General features: G+C 36.1%; 1 protein-coding gene across 2 annotated transcripts in view; it reads left to right on the forward strand.

Annotated features, from left to right (window-relative positions):
• LYRM4 (LYR motif containing 4) overlaps window positions 1-20539 on the forward strand; it is a 202380-nt gene that overhangs the window by 179425 nt on the left and 2416 nt on the right. Inside the window, exon 3 of one of the 2 annotated variants that reach the window (XM_031946907.1) lies at window positions 3319-4128. The exons of the other annotated variant lie outside the window; for it this stretch is intronic. Coding sequence (XP_031802767.1) covers window positions 3319-3447 — 129 coding nt within the window. The 3' untranslated portion in view covers window positions 3448-4128. Of the gene's footprint in view, window positions 1-3318; window positions 4129-20539 lie in introns of those variants that run through there. 2 annotated transcript variants of the gene reach the window in all.

Consider the following 20539-nt stretch of genomic DNA (forward strand, 5'->3'; position numbering starts at 1 on the left):
TTATCTAAATTGAGGATAAGATTAGGTCTCCCCAGTATTATAGTTTTTGTCATTTCTTCTTGTAACTCTTAACCTCCTTTAGGAAGTTAGATCTATACCCTTGGGCAATATTTTAATACTGATATTGCTTCATTGTCTTGGGCCTTTTGAATATAGTTTCCTTCCTTATCCTAAAGATAATTTTGCTTTTACTTGATTTGAGAAAGGGGTATTCTTTTTTGACCGGAAACTTAGATTCTTCAAACTTTTACCTTTACCTGTATGTATCTCCTATTTTAAATTGTTTCCTTAAACAACATTTTGTAGGGTTCTGACTTTTGATCCAGTTCTTCACCTCCCTTTTGGGGAGTTCATCCCATTCACATTTACAGTTAAAATTACTTTCTGTATTTCCGCCATCCTAATATTCCCAGATTATGCTTTTTTTTCTTGCCCCCTTCCCCTCCTTCCTTAGTATCAAACTTATTTCCCACTTGCCACCCACCTTTCCCTTTTGTATTCCCTCCTCCCTTTGAATCCCTTCCCCTTTCTTGTACCCTTCCTTATTACTCTTTTTCCTTTTCCCTTTGCTCTCCCACTTTTTAATGAGGGGAGAGAAGATTCTCTTAAAACAAATTTAATTATTTTCTTTGAGCCAACTCTGGTGGAGTAAGATTTCACAATTTCCTCCCTCTCTAATTCCCCTCAGATATGTAGGTTTCCTTTGCCCATCGGCATGTATTTCCCTTTTTTTTCCTTTCCTTTTTTCTGACCTTCCCTTTCCATTTCACTTCCTTTTTATACTATATCAGTAAAACGTTTAACATGGTTTTTTATGTATACCAAACAAAATACAGTTCTCAAGGTTCCTTTTACCTTTTCTCTTGTCTTGATCCTGTTGTTGGAGATCAAATTTTTTGTTTGTTTTTTTCTTTAGAAACAGATGGTTCCTTTTTCATTAAATGTCCATCTTCTTCCATGGAAAAAAAAATGCTCAGCTTGCTGGGTAGTTTATTCTTGGCTATTCAAGTTCTTTTGCCTTTGAATATCAAATTCCAGGCCCTTCGATCCTTTAATGTTGAGGCAACCAGATCTTGTGTGACCCTTATTGTGGCACCTTGGTATTTGAACTGTTTTTTCCTGGCTGCTTGTAGGATTTTTTCTTTAGCCTCAAAATTCTGAAGTTTGGCCACAATATTCCTCAGAGTCTTTATTTTAGGGTCTTTTTCAGAAGGTCTTCGATGGATTCTTTCCATGTCTATTTTACCTTCCAATTCTATTACTTCTGGGCAGTTCTCTTTAATGATTTCCTGTAAAATAGTATCTAGGCTCTTTTTTTCATCATAATTTTCGGGTAGTCCGATGATCCTTAGGTTTTCTCTCCTAGATCTATTTTCCAGGTCTGTTGTTTTTTCTAGTAAATATTTGACATTTTTTTTCCAATCTTTCATTTTTTTGGTTTTGCTTGACTGATTCTTCCTGTCTCAATATATCTATTTTTGTTATTGTTGTTCCTTTCATTTTAATAGCATTTGTTCTGTATTCAGACAACAGTTATACTGGTACTGTCCTTCACCTCTTCCCTACTCCCTACCCCACTAAGTTAATACTCTTTGAAGTCAGGGACTTTTTCTTTATTCCTTTCAGGCTAATACTTAACCACCCAAACTGTTAACCATTATGTTTGTTCTGTGATTGGGATTTTTAGAATCAGTTTAATTTAGTAGAGTATATTGGAGTGAGATAAATAGTGGAAAATTATTAAATTTTAAAGGAAGCTAGAGAATAGTGGATAGCATTAGCCATCTACAAGCAGTAGAAGATAGAGGATACTGGCAGACAGAGAAGTAGAGTGAAAAGTTACTCCTCAAAGACCCTGAGACTTGCTTCCAATGTAGTCAGTCAGATCTGAATTCCAGAATGAGAACCTGGAAAAACAGAAGGCCTCCAAGGGCAGACAAGAGAAGTTTATATGTCCTGAGCCAGAGAAGAAGAGCCAAGAAAAAAAAAAAATCACACTTCTTGTCTAGGGAAATAAAGAATGCCCTCAACAGGGATTGGGGATAAACCCAAGTGACTGGAAAGAGGGATTCCAAAGTCTAAAAAAGACACCTCTACCATGTAAAAAAATCTTTGCATTATTTGACGTGAAAACAGATAATAGATTCTAAGAATCTCACATTTACATAGCATTTTAAGATTTTAAAGTTCAGTAGCATATCTATTGTCTCAGAGCCAGAAAATGTTTAAGAAAGGATTCAAATGCAGACCTGTTTCCAAAGCTGAGGTCTTTTCTGCTATATCACGCAGACTCTGAAGGGAAGTTCTTTACTATCATAGGGGCATTGTTTGAGTGGACTCTGCTTTTTTGCTTTCTGTGTCCAAGGGTCAATCCAGAATATACCTAAAGAAGTCAACAAAAACTTTTGCTTGTGCTAAAGAGAAATGGAAGCACCATAAGAATTGGATTTATTCCAGTCCATGAGGATGTAATTAGAATGTCTTGTTTCCAAATGGAACTCATCATGACGGATGTCCAGTGAGAAGCTATTTAAGGAGGAAACATTCTCTTTTGATGGTGTCAGTTCTTGGCTGATCGTTATTTAGTGCACAGGGAGATCTCGGGCTTTTACTTTCGTTCTGCAGATAACTTAGAAAATTTCTCTGAGCAAACCCCTCATGTTTGTTCCCATCATGTGTCATCTGTGAAATGAGGATGACTGGCTTGTAAAACTTTTGTGAGGATTAAATTTCATTAGAGAACTGTGAAAATGAAAGTTACAAGGATTTAGCTGGTGGCAGTGTTGCTCTCCACAGAACTTAAACATAAGTGATTTTATTAAAATGACAGCATTAATTGATAAGAGCCAAGGCTCCTTAGGTTTAATGGATCATAGATTTAGAGCTCAGCAGGGACTTAAAGATCATCTGGCCCAACCCCATTATGTGACAAATGAAAAAAGACACTCAAGAGATGCTAATTCCACCTATCACTTACTATACTGTAAACTTGGATAACCATGGAATTTGAAAGCTAGGAGGAAACAGAGAGGGCATCTGCTTGAGGGTGTGGTAAGCATTTGAACTAGGTGACTCCTGAAGTCCCTGACATCCCCTAAATGTCCATAGTTTACAAATCTCATTTACAGCTACCACCACCAAAGTCCAGAGAATTAGATAATTTGCTCAAACTCACAGTTAGAGATAGGATCTTAGAAAGAAAGTTTTCTTTACAGGAAGCATGTTGTCCAGATATATATTTTTATACTCTTTATTCCCATTACTTCCGTAGTTGGGGGGTGCAGGCCGGTTCTTACTATATATATATTTACTTCCCAGGTGTATAATGATAGACTTCCTGGACACTCCACCAAGTCAGTAATGACAATGTCTGACATCTTTGTGACAGCTTGCTTGAATAAAAAGGGAAGTCGAGGAAAATGCAGCAAAGGGAAGAGAGAAACATAAACTGGTAAAAATTTGGGAAGGGTGAAAGAATTGAACTGTATACTTCCCTCTTTCAACTTGGAAAAAAATATTTTAAGGAGAAAATACAAGACACTGAGGAAATAAAAGCTTCATAGCATCTCAGCAACAAGTCCATACAATACCCAAATAAAAATCTTGTTTACAATTTCTTTGATAAGTAGTCATCCAGTCTACAGATGAAGACTTCTGAAAATGGAGAATTCAATTCCTCTTTGGATAGCTTATTTTACTTCTGTCTAATATAAATTTTTCCTAATCAAGTCAAAATCTGCCTCTCTGTAATAAGTACCTCTTGTTCTTTGTTGTTCCCTATGGGGCCAATCAGAGCAAATTTTTTCTCCCTTAAAACAAGTCTTCAAATACTTGAAGAAGACTGAAACCTTCCCCTGTAATCTTCTACAAGTGGTCCTTATTTCCAGTTTCTTCAGCCAAGACTTATATGATGTGTTTATGAGTATCCTAATATCTTAATTACTCTCCTTTTTAAAAAAATTTTTTTTTATTTTTTGTTACATTTTGAGATCCAAACTGACTTATTTTTTACCTCCCCACCCTGTACTAAAGAAGACCACCATTTGATACAGATTATAGATATGTATAGATATGTAAAACCATACTTTGCTTCTAATTGTATCCTTCTTTTAAAAATACTCATAAACCATCTTTTTAATAATACATTCTCGGGGTGGGGTGGAGAGGGCAGCTAGGTGGTACAGTGGATAGAGCACCAGCCCTGAAGTCAGGGGGACCTGAGTTCATCTCCTCAGACACTTAACATTGTCTCAGCAAAAATAAATAAATAAATAATGCATTCTAGGAATTTGCCAAAAATTGAATTTCAATCTTACTATCCCAGAATTTGAAAAATCTACTTTCTTCCTCCTTTAGAAAAACTAGAATCATATTTGCTTGTCTCCAGTCCAACAGCAATTCTACTTTTTACATTTTTTTCCCTTAAAGATCAAGGGTGACTCAGTAAACACATTTGCAAGTTCTTTCAGTACACTGGGATACTCTTAGAGAGCAGCTAGTAGCTTTCTTACCATTTCCTCACTTAAGTAGTTCTCTTTAAGCCAATGTTTTGAAAAAGTGTGTTTTCAGTGTTAAATACAAGAATAATACTGACACTTAAAATACACATTTATCCCAGTTCACCAAACCTACTTTAAGGGACTCATGATTTCAGTTGATTTCCTTTCAGCCATGCAGATTATTACAGTCCACCTATGCCTTCTCATCAATATTAACTTCTGCCCTTGTCAAAGAACTTTTTCTAGAACCTTTCACTTTATACGGCAACAGTACCGAACTCAAGTTTTCCATCTGTTGCTCTTTGATTTCCTTGTAAGACTGACCCACCACTTTTTTCAATCATACATCTTTTAGATTACATATACTCTAATAATAGTATGTTCTTTATTTAATAGTGATGTTCCATATTTGGTTTTCACAAAAACTTTATGAGGTAAGCAAGATAGATATGATATAATAGGAAATACTGAAATTCCATTTCTGCCACTTATAATCAGTGTGAATCTGGATAAACAATCTTTCTAAGTTTCTATTTCCTCATTTGTAAAATTAAGAGGCAAAATTCAAAGAATTCTAAAACCTCATTTACCTCTAAAACTTTAATTCCACAGTTTCCATTTTACAGATGTGAAAAGTGAAGTGTGTAACATTGTAAACATTGCATGTGGCCTATTTCAGTTTCTTAGTAATGACAATTTTATGAAAAATCATTTTATTAAATGAGTATGAGAAAAAAACTAAAAAACTATAGATTAGGTTATAATCTATACAATGGACAAATAATATTTTCTATATAATTTATTGATCCAACAGAAATATTTGGAAAGTTGAATCATTGTGATCTATTTCCTTATACTTTTCCTGCAAAGTTTAAAACACTGCATTCTTGAAGTGGCCATGAGACCTTGTCACCTGTAGCAGTTAAGGAGAAATTGAATTTGTAAATCTCAGCCTCAGCCACTAAAATTTACAAGAAGCTGGAATAAATCTTATATGAAATAGCCTTGTGGAAACAAATCAGAACCACAAAAATGGGGCAAGGGGTAGCAGCCCAATTAGTGCTCTGGAACTGATGATTGGTCCAACTGCAACAATTAATTTCTTTCTGTCTTTTTTTTTAACTGGTTTCCCTTAATTTCTTTTTTTTTAATAGCTTTTTATTGACAAAACATATGCATGGGTAATTTTTCAGCATTGACTCTTGCAAAACCTTCTGTTCCAACTTTTCCCCTCCTTCCCCCACCCCCTCCCCTAGAAGGCAGGTAATCCAATACATGTTAAATATGTTCAATATAATATAGCAACAATTAATTTCAGCACTTCGCATAAACGTGAGTCCCAGGTTGCTGCTCTGCAGCATGATGCTAAGGGGCTTCTCTTTGGTGGACAAAGGAAATCAGAACTTGGTGAATGAAACATATTTTAAAGTTGGCTGACACTGAGCACTGGCAGAATATCACATAATGGGTACCAGATTTGTGATGTGGTACCAGTTCCTCTACTGGAAATGAACCAAGTTCTCCATTTGGTTTCTTGATACACAATTCTTTAAGTAGGTTATTTAGGAACTTGTACCATTGGACCATTAAGAACAACAGCAAAAAAAGGGGGGAAAAACTAATAGCAAATTCTACAACTGGTTTATTTTTTTAAAATCACTTTCTTAACTATACTGTATCAAAAAGTAGTTCTGTGGAGAATGAATTATCATTTGACCCACTTTTTTTACATTGTTTGCAAATTTTAAAATTGTTTTATCCTCTCAAGAAGAGACACTGGTGGAAAATATTGTTTGACAGGGATGAGACACAATAGATAGGTAGCCTGAGTGATTCACTTGTATTTTAGGATGTTAAAAGAACCAGAAAAGGATCTCCAGTATGTTTAACTATATCTCCTAAAAGAATTGGTTAAGTTAAGAAGGTATGAAGGTATGTAGAAAGCAATACAAAGTCCACACAAATAAAATCACAGATCTATTAAAGTCCAAGTACTTTGTGAATAGTTGATTATATGAATGAGCCTGACTTCAAAGAATGGGAGGAAGACTTTGAGTGGATCTAGTAAGAAATCCTCTGTTTGGCATTCGAAGCCCTTCACAAGTCAGTCCCGCCCTACCTTTCCATTCTTCTCTTATTTTACTGTGTATCACATATACTTCAATCCTGTAATATCAACCTCCTGGCTGTTCCATCAGTGCCCATCTCTCTAGTCATTTTCTCTGGCTGTCCCCCAGGCCTGGAATACACTCCCTCCTCAAATCTGCCTACTGACTTCTCTAACTTCCTTTAAGTCCCAAGTAAAATTCCAGCTTCTATTTTCCAACCTCTCTTGATTCTAATGCCTTCACTCTGTTAATTAATCCCTATTTATCCTTTATGTATGTACACATTTCTTAGTTTGTTGTCTCCCCCATTGCTTGTGGGTTCCCTGAGGGCAGGGTCTGTCTCTTGGCCTTTTGTGCATCCTGGCATTTTGTGCAATTCCTAGCTATTGAGAGGGGGGGGAGGGGAGGAGGGAGGATTTGTTCTAGTCTCTTGCCTGCTCAATTATAAGTATTTGAAATGCCACCACAGCCCTTGGCCTAAGAGCTAAGTGCCAGAAATGGAGGGATCAGGCATTAAGAATGAGGAACAGAATTTGGGGGCTGAGAGAATGCATATGTAGAAGGATGAAAGGCTAAACAGTAGCTTGAAATTAGAAGGGACTAAGGCATACAGATTTGTCAGATAGGTTAGGAATTCTTAAGCAGGGCCTGGCTTGTGTCCTTACTTGAGAATAGTAGATGTAGGAGTAGATATTAGTTTGGCTGACACTGGACAGACTCTCCCTTCACAAATATTGACAGAAACATATGAAATTCCATACCAGCATGTGAATGACCAACCATCCAAAGTCAGATTTTAGTTTGATACCTCTGTATCTTTAGAAGCTGTACTCTGTGCATTTCTGTTCTGTTAGAAGATTCCTGTGTAGCCTCGCCTTTCCCTTCTCTCGGCTCACTAAGTGAGATATCAGATGGTGCGAAACCACTGATCTCTCATTTACTCAATGCCCATGATTCCTAGCATATGGGAGATGGATAGATGAATAAAGCACTGAATAAGTGCTGACTGGGTACCAGGCACTATAACAAGTACAGTGGGAGCTTTCTTGGAAGGATATTCCTTTTAAAAGGAACTTCTGATCATTTTTCTGACAAGGCCCTTTTCTTTTTCTCTGCTTATCCCCCTATGCTGTCTTCTTTATCCATTGTGATTTCATCCAACTTTGTCTAACACCTCAACCTTGTGACACTTTCTTACAGTACCATGAGACTGTGTGTCCTAGTGCCAGAGAGAACATGAAATGCTTTCTAAAAGGACTTTTGGTAAAGGTTTCTGGGAGACAGCTTGTACAAACTGCATCCAAGACAAACCAGAGGCTGATGGATTACCAGGGTCAGTGGCCAAAGAGGAACACATGTTTTCCTAAGTAGAAAATAAGAAACAGAAAGGTCAATGACCTATGCAGTTCTTTCTGTCAGTCCCACAGAGCTAAAATGTGTTCGGCACCATTTGCCAAAAGAGAAAGGATGCTGAGCCTTGGGAATAATTGGGTTGTCAGACATTTTAGAAACAATTGGGAACATTCACTCCCCCTCCAAGGTTGTAAGGTTGTGAATTTTCATTCCATGTAGAACTATGCTGTCAGCCCAGAGAGGGCAAGTTCAAAAACACAACAATAATATTAAGGTAACTAATTGTACTAGCATTATCCCAGAATAAATACTGAGAAATGAGTATAGCAGAAATGAGAACAGAAGGAAGGTTAGTAGGTAACAGAAAACTAGAATAGCCTGAACATGTATATTTAAAAGGAGATAATGGAGATCTGTAATTTGAGGGAACTGGGGAGACAATTTTCTTTTTCTATGCTGTGGTATAGAAATTCTGTTTGGTATTGTGAAGTACAGAATTTAAAAAAAATATATAGAAAAAAAGAAATAAGTGCAGCACTGTGCATAAAAATTCCATCTGAATTTCTGTTTAATAAGAAAGCTGTATTTCTTAAGGTACTTTATTCATCTTTTTTTTTTTTAATATATTGAGTACAGATCAGCCTTTATTTGACTATGCAGATAATAAAAAACACAAAGGCTTCACAGGAGTGGATAAATAATATAAATTGTCCTTACCTTTGGTGGGATCCATTTTCTTTCCCTAAATGGGTGGGATCCATTTTCTTTCCCTAAATGGGTGGGATCCCATTTTCCCCATTTTCCCTAATACTAGATTCCCTGTATCCCCAGAGAAAAATGCACTTAAAGTGTCCTGTTGTTGTTTAGTCATTTCAGTTATGTCTGATTCTTCATGAATCCATTTGGGTTTTTCTTGGCAAAGATACTAGAGTGATTTGCCATTTCCTTCTCCAACCCATTTTACAGATGAGGAACTAAGGCAAACAGGATTGAGTGCCTTGTCCAGGGTCACACAGCTAGAAAGTATCTGATGCTAGATTTGAACTCATGTCTTCCTGAATCCAGAGCCACCACTCTATCCACCGTGCTACTCAGTTGCCCTTTTCCATCCATTTTTAAAATAGATCATGGTTGAAACTGGAAAGGACCAGCTTCCTCATTTTCCTAATAAAACTCAGGCACAACGAGATTAAAACTTGGTGAGACTAGAACTTGTATCTCCTAACTCCCAATCTAATACTGGGTTGGTTGGTTGGTTTGATTACTATACAACATTGTCCGTAAGGGTAGAAAGTGAAGTCTGACTTTTAATTTCAATGAGAAAACTTTTAAAAGTACTTTATTCATATTTTATGGGAAGCATGTTGAATCTGAACCATATAAGAAAGTTTATACACTGATCCCCAAGAATATTGACACAAACATAGTATATAGTAGGAAGAACAATGAGAACTACAATAATGGAAAGGAAAACAACTATAAAAAATGTTAAGTCTGATCAATGGACCAATCATAACTTTGCAAGATTGATGATGAGAAATATGCTTCTCAACTCCTGGCACAGAAGTAATGGACCAGAGGTATAGAATAAAATGGATTTGTGGACAGGGTCCTTACTCCCACCCAAAGAAAAAACACTAGGTTGGAAGTTCAGAGACTTTTCCTCCAGTGTCTGCTCTACCACTGACTTTGGACAACTAAGTTAACCTTTCTCAGAATTCTCGGTGTAAAATGAAAGATCTTAGCTTTGTTGCCTTTTAAGATCCCTTCCACCTCTAAATCCTTACTACCTGTATAACTTTAGTCAAGTTGCCTTGTGTCTCTGGGACTCAGTTTCCTCATATGTAAAATAAAAGAGTTAAATTAAATGACCTTTATGAACCTTTCCAATCCTGTATCTTTAATGTTTTGATATTATGAAATTAAAAATATGGACAATTCAGGCAGAGTGCCTTCTGGCTGGTAAATGTAATATTAGCTGTAAGTCAAAATCATCCCAAGCACAAGGTTTCTGGAAAAACTTAGAAGAGAAATAATAAGACCCTGGAATCTTAAAGTTGGAAGGAACTTCCAAGGTCATCTAACAAAAACAAAAAATTTCAACCCTACTGAACAAGATTCCCCTTGCAGGATAAGTTGCAGATAGAGAACAAAGGGTATCATTATCTAGGATTGGTTCGTAGCAAGGGTTGTATCATATCTGCAAAGGATAGATGAAAACTCTGAAATAACCTTTGTGTAGGCTAAGGTCCTGGCACTCAGAGGACAGATGGAAAGATCAGGAACATGAGTCTTGTTCAGCATAATTTCCATATTAGACACAGTTTACTTAGGCAGGCTGAAGGAGAGTACTGACCACTGACCAGAAGGTGATTTGAAAGATCTGCATGAAGAAATATGATGTATGTGAGGAGTTTGAGAAGTTAGGTTTGCACAGATATTGTCAAAACAGGATGAAGGAAGGGATGAAATATCTTGTTAAGATATCTCTTATTAAGATACCTTCAGTCAGTCACCATGTGAGTTAAGGGACTGGCTAAACATCAAAGTTCCTGACAAAGGGGCCCAGGCCTAAACCAGACTCATGTCAGTGACAGAGCACAAGCTTTGTGACATGTGGAATGGACACATAAAGAAGATTGAAAATCCGACCAATTATAGCTCTGTAAATCTGGCCAATTATAACTATGACTGTAAATCCAACCACTCCGAATCTTGAAAAGGGAGGTAAGGAACTGAATTAACGGTATAAAGTTTGCTCTTGCTTCAGTATTTGGATTGTGTATCACCCATGAGCACATCTGCTTTTCATGAGAATAGCTAAATAAAGGATTCTCTCACTCTAAAAGAGCCTTGGTTGTAACACTACTCCTGGACCAGCTTGCAACTGGAGAAGCAGTGGCCAGCAGCAGCTTGTCCTGGGCTTACTCCCCAACCCTGCTGAGCTTACTCCCCAACCCTGCTGAGTTCCATTGGATCTTTTGATAACAATGTAGCAATGCTTATATTTATTTGGTAGTCTCTGCACATTCAACTGCTTCTTATTAAAAGACTGGTTCTTTTTTTAAGGAGAAAAAAGGAATGAATTAGTGAGAGATGAGGGAGGTGAAAAGAAAAGGGAAAGAACATCAGTAAAACATTAAAAACAAGGGAGGTGAAGAAAAAATAAAGTAAAAAGTGCACTGCAGAGAACAAAAGAAAACCAACCAGGAAGGAAGCAAAAACTGGGCAGCCGTGAAAATGATGTATAGTATTTATTATATAGATTTTCTTGAAATGAAAATTTATTGTTTTATATTGAATCCTCTCTGTTATGTACATAACAATTTTTTTTGTTTTCTCATTTTTTATTTAAATGTAGAATTTTAAAATTTACCAAAAATTTTTAAAAAAAGAACTCTTAATTGGAAAAGACAACACAAAAGGGAACTGGAACAGTAGAGAGGTGAGGAAAGGAGGAAGAATTATTCATGTTAAGAAAAGATCCTGAAGGAGTTTGGGGAGTCATGGATGGAACTAGCTCTAAAATGAGATAATGTTGGATAATACAGGAATATTTTATTTCTGCCAATATTGGAAGGAATTTTACCTTCTTAAATAATAGTCTCTGTTAATATTACAATTAAAGCCTACATAACATGTCAGTTGGAAAAAGTATTATTCTTAATGGAAGTAAAAATTTGCCAAAGATATCCAGCAAACTGACTGGACGTTGAGAGTTAATTATTCATAAGGAAAGGGATATATCCCTCTAGCATCAACCTAAGGGATTGCATCATAATGTATCTAATTATAGCTGCTTTGGAATTCTACAGATTGTGGTGACCCAAAGCTTGAGTTCAGATGCTGATTAGCTGCCCAGCCTGGTTGACCTTTGACAGAGGATCATTCTTAGGTGTTTGCACTCACCCTGAAGTTTCTGTTGTCCTTATCTTATTCCTGTGCCAGCTTTTACGTGGTTCTGACGTTGAGTCTTCCTCGGCCAATCCTCCAGCAGCTTCTAAGAACAAACTAGACACCGTACATCAGGTGCTTATGGCTTTGGCGCTCTTATCTTTTGGAGCCCTTGTTACATAATGCCTTGATGGGCAATCTTAGCCTCGGCAAGTGACTCCGCCTGACAGTCCAGGCATCCCATGGCATTTATTCGTTGTCTTTTGGTAATGGAAACTTGGGTTTAGAGCTATCATCTCTCCTTACCCCCTCATTTAACAGGGGAGAAACCTGAGACCCAGAAATGAAGGGACTTGGTTTGATAAGATCATATAATTAATGAGTAGCCTAGCCAGGATTTGAATGCAAGTCTCTCAAGTCCAGTGCTTTTCCTACTATGTCCCATGTGCTTCACAGATGGTGAGCATAGCTACAAACACATTTATGGGTAGAAATGGGGGGAAGAGGGGATGTAAAGTGAATGGATTTGTTCTCTACCAGAAAACCTTGCTGGGAGGAGAAATAATTATGTAGCAATCCATGGTTTCAGGCTCCTGGGGCAGGGCAGCAAACAAATGGGGTCATTTATATTGAGTCATCTTCCTTTAACTGCAGCAGCTTAGAATGTGAAAGGAAGAGACTACCATATGGTGTTTTTCATAAAACTAAAGAAATTCAGGAAAATAGAATGAGAACCTAGAGAGTTTTTCCTATATAGGATCAAAGTATGCACCCATTGCATACAGTTTCTCATTACCAAAATTGAGTTCAAAATACTCTCACTATGCAGTTTTTTAATTATGAGCTTTTGATTTGGAATATTGGGAAGGGTGATAAAAGAAAATTCCTTCCAGATCCTTATCACATGAGTAGTTGTTACACATTAAAGTTGACATCAGAGTCAGTGATCTTTTTTAACTTGATATAATCAAAATTTTCTATTTTGTGATCAATAATGATCTCTAGTTCTTCTTTGGTCACAAATTCTACAAACACTACAAACCATGGTGCTTCATAGAAATTTAGTACTTTTTGAATAGTATGAATTATTTGAAAGTCCTTCTTTATATTGAGCCAATAGATTCTGGTTATTCCAACGCCAAATAGAGTAAGTCCTCTTTACTTGATCACCCTCAATATTCTTTTTTTTTTTAATAGCTTTTTATTGACAAAACATATGCATGGGTAATTTTTCAACATTGACTGTTGCAAAAACTTCTGTTCCAACTTTTCCCCTCCTTCCCTCCACCCCTCCCCTAGATGGCAGATGGTCCCATACATGTTAAATGTGTTAAAGTATATGTTAAATACAATGTGTGTATACATATTTATACAGTTGTCTTGCTACACAAGAAAAATCTGATTTAGAAAGAAGGTAAAAATAACCTGGGAAGAAAAATAAAAATGCAAGCAAACAAAATAGAAAGAGTGTAAATTTCCCAGTGTTCATTTCCCAGTGTTCTTTCACTGGGTGTAGTTTGTTCTGTTCAATACTGATCAATTGGAAGTGATTTGGATCCTCTCATTGTTGAAGATAGCCACTTCCATCAGAATTGATCCTCATATAGTATTGTTGAAGTGTATAATGATTTCCTGGTTCTGCTTATTTCACTCATTTCAGTTCATGTACGTCTCTCCAAATCTCTCTGTATTCATCCTACTGGTCATTTCTTACAGAACAATAATATTCCACAACATTCATATACCACAATTTACCCAGCCATTGATTGATGGGCATCTATTATTTTCCAGTTTCTAGCCACTACAAAGAGGGCTGCCACAAACACTTACAGGTCCCTTTCCCTCCTTTAGTATCTCTTTGGGGTATAAGCCCAGTAGAGACACTGCTGGATCAAAAGTTATGCACAGTTTGACAACTTTTTGTGCATAATTCCAAATTGCTTTCCAGAATGGATGGATCCCTTCACAACTCCACCAACAGTGGACATTTGTCATTATCTTTTCCTGTCATCTTAGTCAATCTGACAGGTGTGTGGTGGTATTTCAGAGTTGTTTTAATTTTCATTTCTCTGATCAATAATGATTTGGAGCACCTTTTCATATGGCTAGAAATAGCCATTTCTTCATCTAAGAATTGTCTGTTCATATCCTTTGACCATTTATCAATTGAAAAATGGCTTGATTTCTTATAGAGTCAATTCTCTATATATTTTGGAAATATCAGAACCTTTGACTGTAAAAAATGTTTTTCCAGTTTATTGCTTCCCTTCTAATCTTGTCTGCATTAGTTTTCTTTGTACAAAAGCTTTTTAGTTTGATATAATCAAAATTTACTATTTTGTGATCAATAATGACCTCTGATTCTTCTTTGGTCCACCAATTCCTTCCTCCTCCGCAGGTCTGAGAGATAAACTATCCTATGTTCTTCTATTTTATTTATAATCTCATTCTTTATGCTTAGATCATGAAGCCATTTTGATCTTATCTTGGTGCACAGTGTTAAGTGTGGGTCAATGCTTAGTTTCTGCCATACTAATTTCCAATTTTTCCAGCAGTTTTTGTCAAGCAGTGAATTCTTATCCCAAAAGCTGGGGTCTTTGAGTTTGTCAAACACTAGATTGCTATGGTTATTGACTATTTTGTCCTATGAACCTAACCTATTCCACTGATCAACTAGTCTATTTCTTAGCCAATACCAAATGGTTTTGATGACTGCTGCCTTATATTATAGTTTTAGATCAGATACAGCTAGGCCACCTTCGCTTGATTCTTTTTTTCATTAGTTCCCTTGAAATTCTTGATCGTTTGTTCTTCCAGATGAATTTTGTTGTTACTTTTTCTAGATCATTAAAATAGTTTCTTGGGAGTCTGATTGGTATAGCACTAAATAACTAGAGTAGTTTAGGGAATATTGTCATCTTTACTATATTTGCTTGATCTATCCAAGAGCACTTAATATTTTTCCAATTATTTAGATCTTACTTTATTTTTGTGGAAAGTGTTTTGTAGTTTTGCTCATGTGATTCCTGACTTTCCCTTGGCAGATAGATTCCCAAATATTTTTATACTATCGACAGTTATTTTAAATGGAATTTCTTTGTATCTCTTGCTGTTGGATTTTGTTAGTGATATATAGAAATGCTGATGATTTATGGATCACCCTCAATATTCTTAAAGATATCTGAGAGCTTCTTCACATTATAAACATTGACAATTTCTTTAATCAGTCTCTATATAGCTAGGTGTAGAGTTTCTTTACCATCCTGGATGTCCTCCATTAAATAAGTTTCAACTTTTTTTTTTCTAATATTTTGTGTTTATTGGATTAGCTTTGTTTGCCTCTTTATGTATATTGGATAAGCTTTTGATCAAGACTCTGACTGGAAGAGTTGCACAATAAATGGCAAGGTAGGACCATAGATATCCAAGGAAAGAAAAAGTAAAATTAAGTAACAGACATGGTCTCTTCTTAATAAAAGCCTCTTGTGAGGTCGGATTTGAAGGGATACTTGGAAGAGCTTCCAAATGAAAAAATGATATTTTACTGATAGAATTACATTCTTTTAAGTCTTAAAGGCTTAAAGAATCCTTTTCTCAGGGTAGACAAAAGTATATTTATTTTCATAAGACTGTTGGATTTATAATTTAAAGGAACTCTAGAGCTGACCTGATTTTCTTAACTCTGTAGTTATTAGTTAAATTGAATAGAGTGAGAATAGTTTTGAATTGAATAATAGTAATGGAATGTCGTATATTTAGGAGATAAGAAGGGTGCAGATGGGGGGGAAAGAAGAAAGGCAAAGACGAGCTTTTATTTTGCTTCTGCCTGGTCCATTGTCCATCTGTAATATCTAGCTAGAGATATGAAAGGTGGACTATTCAAGGCAGGCAAATGGGATGAGCCAGAATAGGCAGAAGGGAAAGAATAGCCACGGTTAGGGGTGATAGATTTTCTGCTTTGACTAAAAATGTAGAGTTTGGGAAAGGGAATAACATAAAAGAAGGCTGAAAAGGTAGGTTGAGCCCAAATATCAGGCGCTGATATTCAAGGAATTTAGACTGAAGGAGCAATTGACACAGCACAGAGCCTGAAACATACTGTTTAATAATGCCTTTTTTTTTTTTAAATGCATTCATCTTTATGACATTTCTTAACACCATTTTTATTAATAAGGCCTCATTCTTCTGTCCAACTGAACATTAAAATATGTCAGATTGGATTTGCAACTAATGTATACAAGAGGTATGTTCATTTTGATTTTAAGATGTGCAGAACTTGGGGCCTGCTTATTTTCTTGCAGTTCTGTATTCTGTCTTTTGTTTGATCTCCTACACTTGGCATGATTGTGACTCTAGATTACTTCATTCTAATTCACAACCAACTTATCTTGCAATAGGAATCCCCCGTGGGAAATGTGTCAGTCCTTTAAGATAGTCAGTATGTGAAACAAGTGTGATGGGGTGTCAATGGAGCTTTTGTCTCCTAAAATCTGGCTGGGAGTCAGGAAGAGGAGCCATTAAGGGAGGCCAGAACTTTGTCCTCCTTCTAGCTGATCCATTGAACATAACCAACTACTCTTAACACACACAGCACAAAGACTTGCGTCTCAACTGTGCTATGCATATCCTTGGGAACAGATATATCTGTTTGCTTTAATAATGGCAAAATAACTATTGTCAGAATCTGCCATTCCTTCTCACAGCACTATAATCAGGTCCTGCGTATTATTAAATGGCCAAGAAATAGAAATACAAGGTCTTTATCAAGTTTGTGTGGAGGTTCTAAACTTCATTTTTAATAACATAGACTGGTGATAGGATAAAAATTCCCTTCAAATAAAATTTAAAAGCAGGTTGAGCATTCCTCCCACCTCAGAAATGGGCTTTCTCTGTTAGCCACACAAACCAGTTTATCTTGCCAGTTTTACTGCTAATATTTGCCAGAATATTTTAGAAGATTATTTTTAATTTTTAATGATGTATGTTACCTTTCCCCATCCATTGAGCTCTCTCTCTTAAATAAAGAATTTAAAAGGAAAGGGAAAAACAAGCAGATCAGCAAACTGGCTAACAAATCAACCAAAACTGACAATGTGTACATTGTTCCACATCTTTAGAAAGGGAGGGAGGAAAAATCAAAGAAAGGAGGAAAACTTACTTTCTCATCTTTCCTATAAGAATAAACTCAGTTAAATTGCAGAGACCCAAGTTTCATTTTCAGTTTTTTGTTGTTCTTTCCAGTTACATTGTTGTAGTTGTTATATAAATTGTTTTCAGGATAATGATAATAATAATAGCAGCTAACATTTATATAACATTTACTATTTGCCAGGCCCTATGCTAAGTGCTTTACAATTATTTGTTTATTATTATTATTATTATTATATGTTATTTACTTATAATGTATTATAATATATAATAATATAAAATATTATTATATATTATTTACAATCTTGTTTGATCCCCATAACAATCCAGGGAGGGAGGTGCTATTATTATCCCCATCTTACAGGGAAACTGAGACATCTAGAGGTAAATTGACTTACCTAGGATCACACAGTTAGTATATGTCTGATCCCAAAATTAAACTCTGGTGTTCTCAACTCCAGGCCCAGCACTCTCTCCACTGTGCCCCCCCATAGCTCTCCTACTTGTCCTTACTTTGTCCATATTTTACTGTATAGATAAAGTAAATAATTACAAGTAGGATCTATAAAGCAAATGTCATGCTTCTACCACATGCCACGTAATCGATGTCATTTTTCAGTGTATTCCTGTGCACACACACATACATACTTATTTTTTCTTTCAAAAAGATCTCATGTGAAGGGTTCAACCTTTATTTTGTGAAATTGACCTATATTTTAGCCAGTTGGTAAAAATAGTCTTTGAACATTCAAAAAATATAATTATCATAAGCTGTGGAGTTTGATTTTAAGTATTGTTTTCAGATTGTTCTGAAATTATAAAATTTGAAAAGTACAGAACATTTTTAATGTCCTACATGAAAATTCAGAGAAATGAAACCTTCCTGGAGATTTGTCCATTTAGAGAAGTTAGTATATTGAAGAAGAAAAAATAACAAGATACAGTTAGTTGTAGGCATCACAAAAAAAAAAAAAAAAAGCATGCAGGTTTCTATAGTGCCTTCTTCATATGTACAAGATGCTTTTTCATAACAAGCCTTCAGGTATAGCAGGGGGTAAGTCATTTTTGTCCTCACTTTGCAGGTGAAAAACTAAAGCTAAGAAGGGAAGTGACCCCCTCATTTGTTATAACTACTGGAGGAAGTGTCAAGGTTAAGATTGAATCTGTGTTTCCTGATGTACTTTCTCCAGCAAACCACAGAAATTCACAATCCCATCCTATATGGATGTCTTAAGCAAATATTTCTTGCATCCTTACTATCTATATAACCTTGGGCTTAGCCCATTGGCTTTGTTTCTTCATCTATAAAAATGAGGAGGGTGGGGAAATAGACTCAATTGTGTCTATTCCTTTCCAATTTCGAATTTATAATCCTATAGAGAATGGGGGGGGGGAGTGGTAAGGCAGTTTTAAATTATTAGGGTTCTTCACTATTTTGTGCAATGGACTTGTTCAGCAGTCTGGTGAAGCTTAGAGGTCCCTTCTCATACTAATGTTTTTAAATTTATAAAATAAAATAAACACAATGATCTAAGACAATTTCAAAGGACACATGATAGAAAATGCTATCATATCCAAAGGGAGAATTGATGAAGTCTGAGTGCAGATTGAAGCATACTTTTATCACTTCCTTATTCTTGCTTTTTTCTATTTTTGTAACATGGTCAATATGGAAATCTGTTTTACATTGTATCATATGTATAATTGGTATCACATTGCTTGCCTTTTCTATGAATGAGTCTGGAGCTAGAGGGAGAAAGAGAATTTGAAACTCAAAAAAAAAAAAAGTGGTAAAAACATATTAATAAATAAATGGATCCATGATTACCAAAAAACAATTATATTGAAATATAATTGTCAAAATATATTTATTTTTAAAGTTCATAGATCCTAGGTTAATCTCTAAAGTAGATTATGTCTAAGATTCCTTCATGTTCAGTTCTATGGGCAAGACACCATACTAGATACCATGGGGGTACACAAATATATTCCCTGCCCTTGTGGATTTTACAGACTATCAGGGAAAAAAGATATTTATAGTTTAAGGCCATAAGGGATAAGAGTGGTATAAACAAAGAATTATATAGAAGTTAGGAAGCTACTTCAGAAGCTAGAAAGAGCTTGTATGTCAGGGTGATAAGAAAAAGGCTGATGGAGAAGACTGAAGATAGCCTGCCCCCTGCATTCTTTGGTTGCCTTCTCTGTTACTCTTACATATAGCAAAGGATCAGAGTTTCCTTAAAGATCTCAGTTGCCTCCTCTATTCATGTATTTACCATTTGGACTCCTGGGCTGTAGCTTGCAGGTAGTTATGAGGGAAAGAGCAGCCAGGTTGAGAGGTGGCAGAAAGGCAATTATAGTTCCAATTGCTTAGAACACAGCAGTGCTCACCCACAGGCTTTATGGGAAATAGCCACTGAAAGTTTCCTCTGGCAGCCTCTGGGGAGGCTGGTATAGTTACAATGCCAAGAGGTGCAAAGACTGCTCCTGTATCTCATTTAACACCTGCCAGATTTTATTAACTGAACATAGAATTATAAAATCTTAAACTTAGAAGGAACTCAGAGGTGATCGAGGCCATCTCCAGCATTTGACATATGAAGATGCTGATTTCTAGAGAATTGAAGTGGGTTTCCAAAGATCACACATCCAATAAGTGGCAAAGCCTGAACTAGAACCTGGGGCAGTGCTATCGCTACCACCTCCCAAAATGATTGTGTACAAAGATATAGTGATAAGTTATATGTTGCATCTATTTACTTACGTACATATTGTCTACCTCCAATGAAATGTAAGCTCTTTGAAGGCAGGAATTCTTTTGTTTTTGTCTTTAAATTCCTAGTATAATGCCTAAACACATAATAGGTGCTTAACAAATCTTTGTTGACTGATGGATGAATATAGAGACATGGATCAGGCATACATACTATGTCCAGGGTCGTAGTGCACTGTTGGTGAAGTTGTGATTTGATCCCAAAGGGCAACCAAAATGTGCATACCATATGATCAAGCAATACCACTATTGTATCTGTATCCCAAAGAGATCATAAAAGAGGGAAAGGACTCACATGCATGAAAATATTTGTAGCAGCTCTTTTTGTGATGGCAAAGAATTGAGGAGATGTTCATCAATTGGAGAATGGCTGAACAAGTTGTGGTATATGAATGTAATAGAATACTATTATGTTATAAGAAATAATGAGCAATCAGATTTCAGAAAAAGATGCTGTTTTTCTGTTTTTCATCCAGGAAAAAAAATTCATGGAGTCTGAATGCACATTGAAGCATGATTTTCACTTTATTTTTTAGTGTGTACATTCTATGACTTGTACCTAATTGAGTTTACCCACTGGCCCATGTAAGTGCCAAAGACACTGATACACTGATGGTCATAGTAAGCGTTAAGTACATTCTTTCTCTCTCTCTCTCTCTCTCTCTCTCTCTCTCTCTCTCTCTCTCTCTCTCTCTCTCTTTCTCTTTTCCTCTTCTCTCCTCTCTTCTCCTCTCTTCTCTCTCTCTCCTCTCTCTCTCCTTTCT

This window comes from Sarcophilus harrisii, chromosome 1 (genome assembly GCF_902635505.1).
Source record: "Sarcophilus harrisii chromosome 1, mSarHar1.11, whole genome shotgun sequence".
In the NCBI taxonomy this organism is placed as follows: domain Eukaryota; kingdom Metazoa; phylum Chordata; class Mammalia; order Dasyuromorphia; family Dasyuridae; genus Sarcophilus; species Sarcophilus harrisii.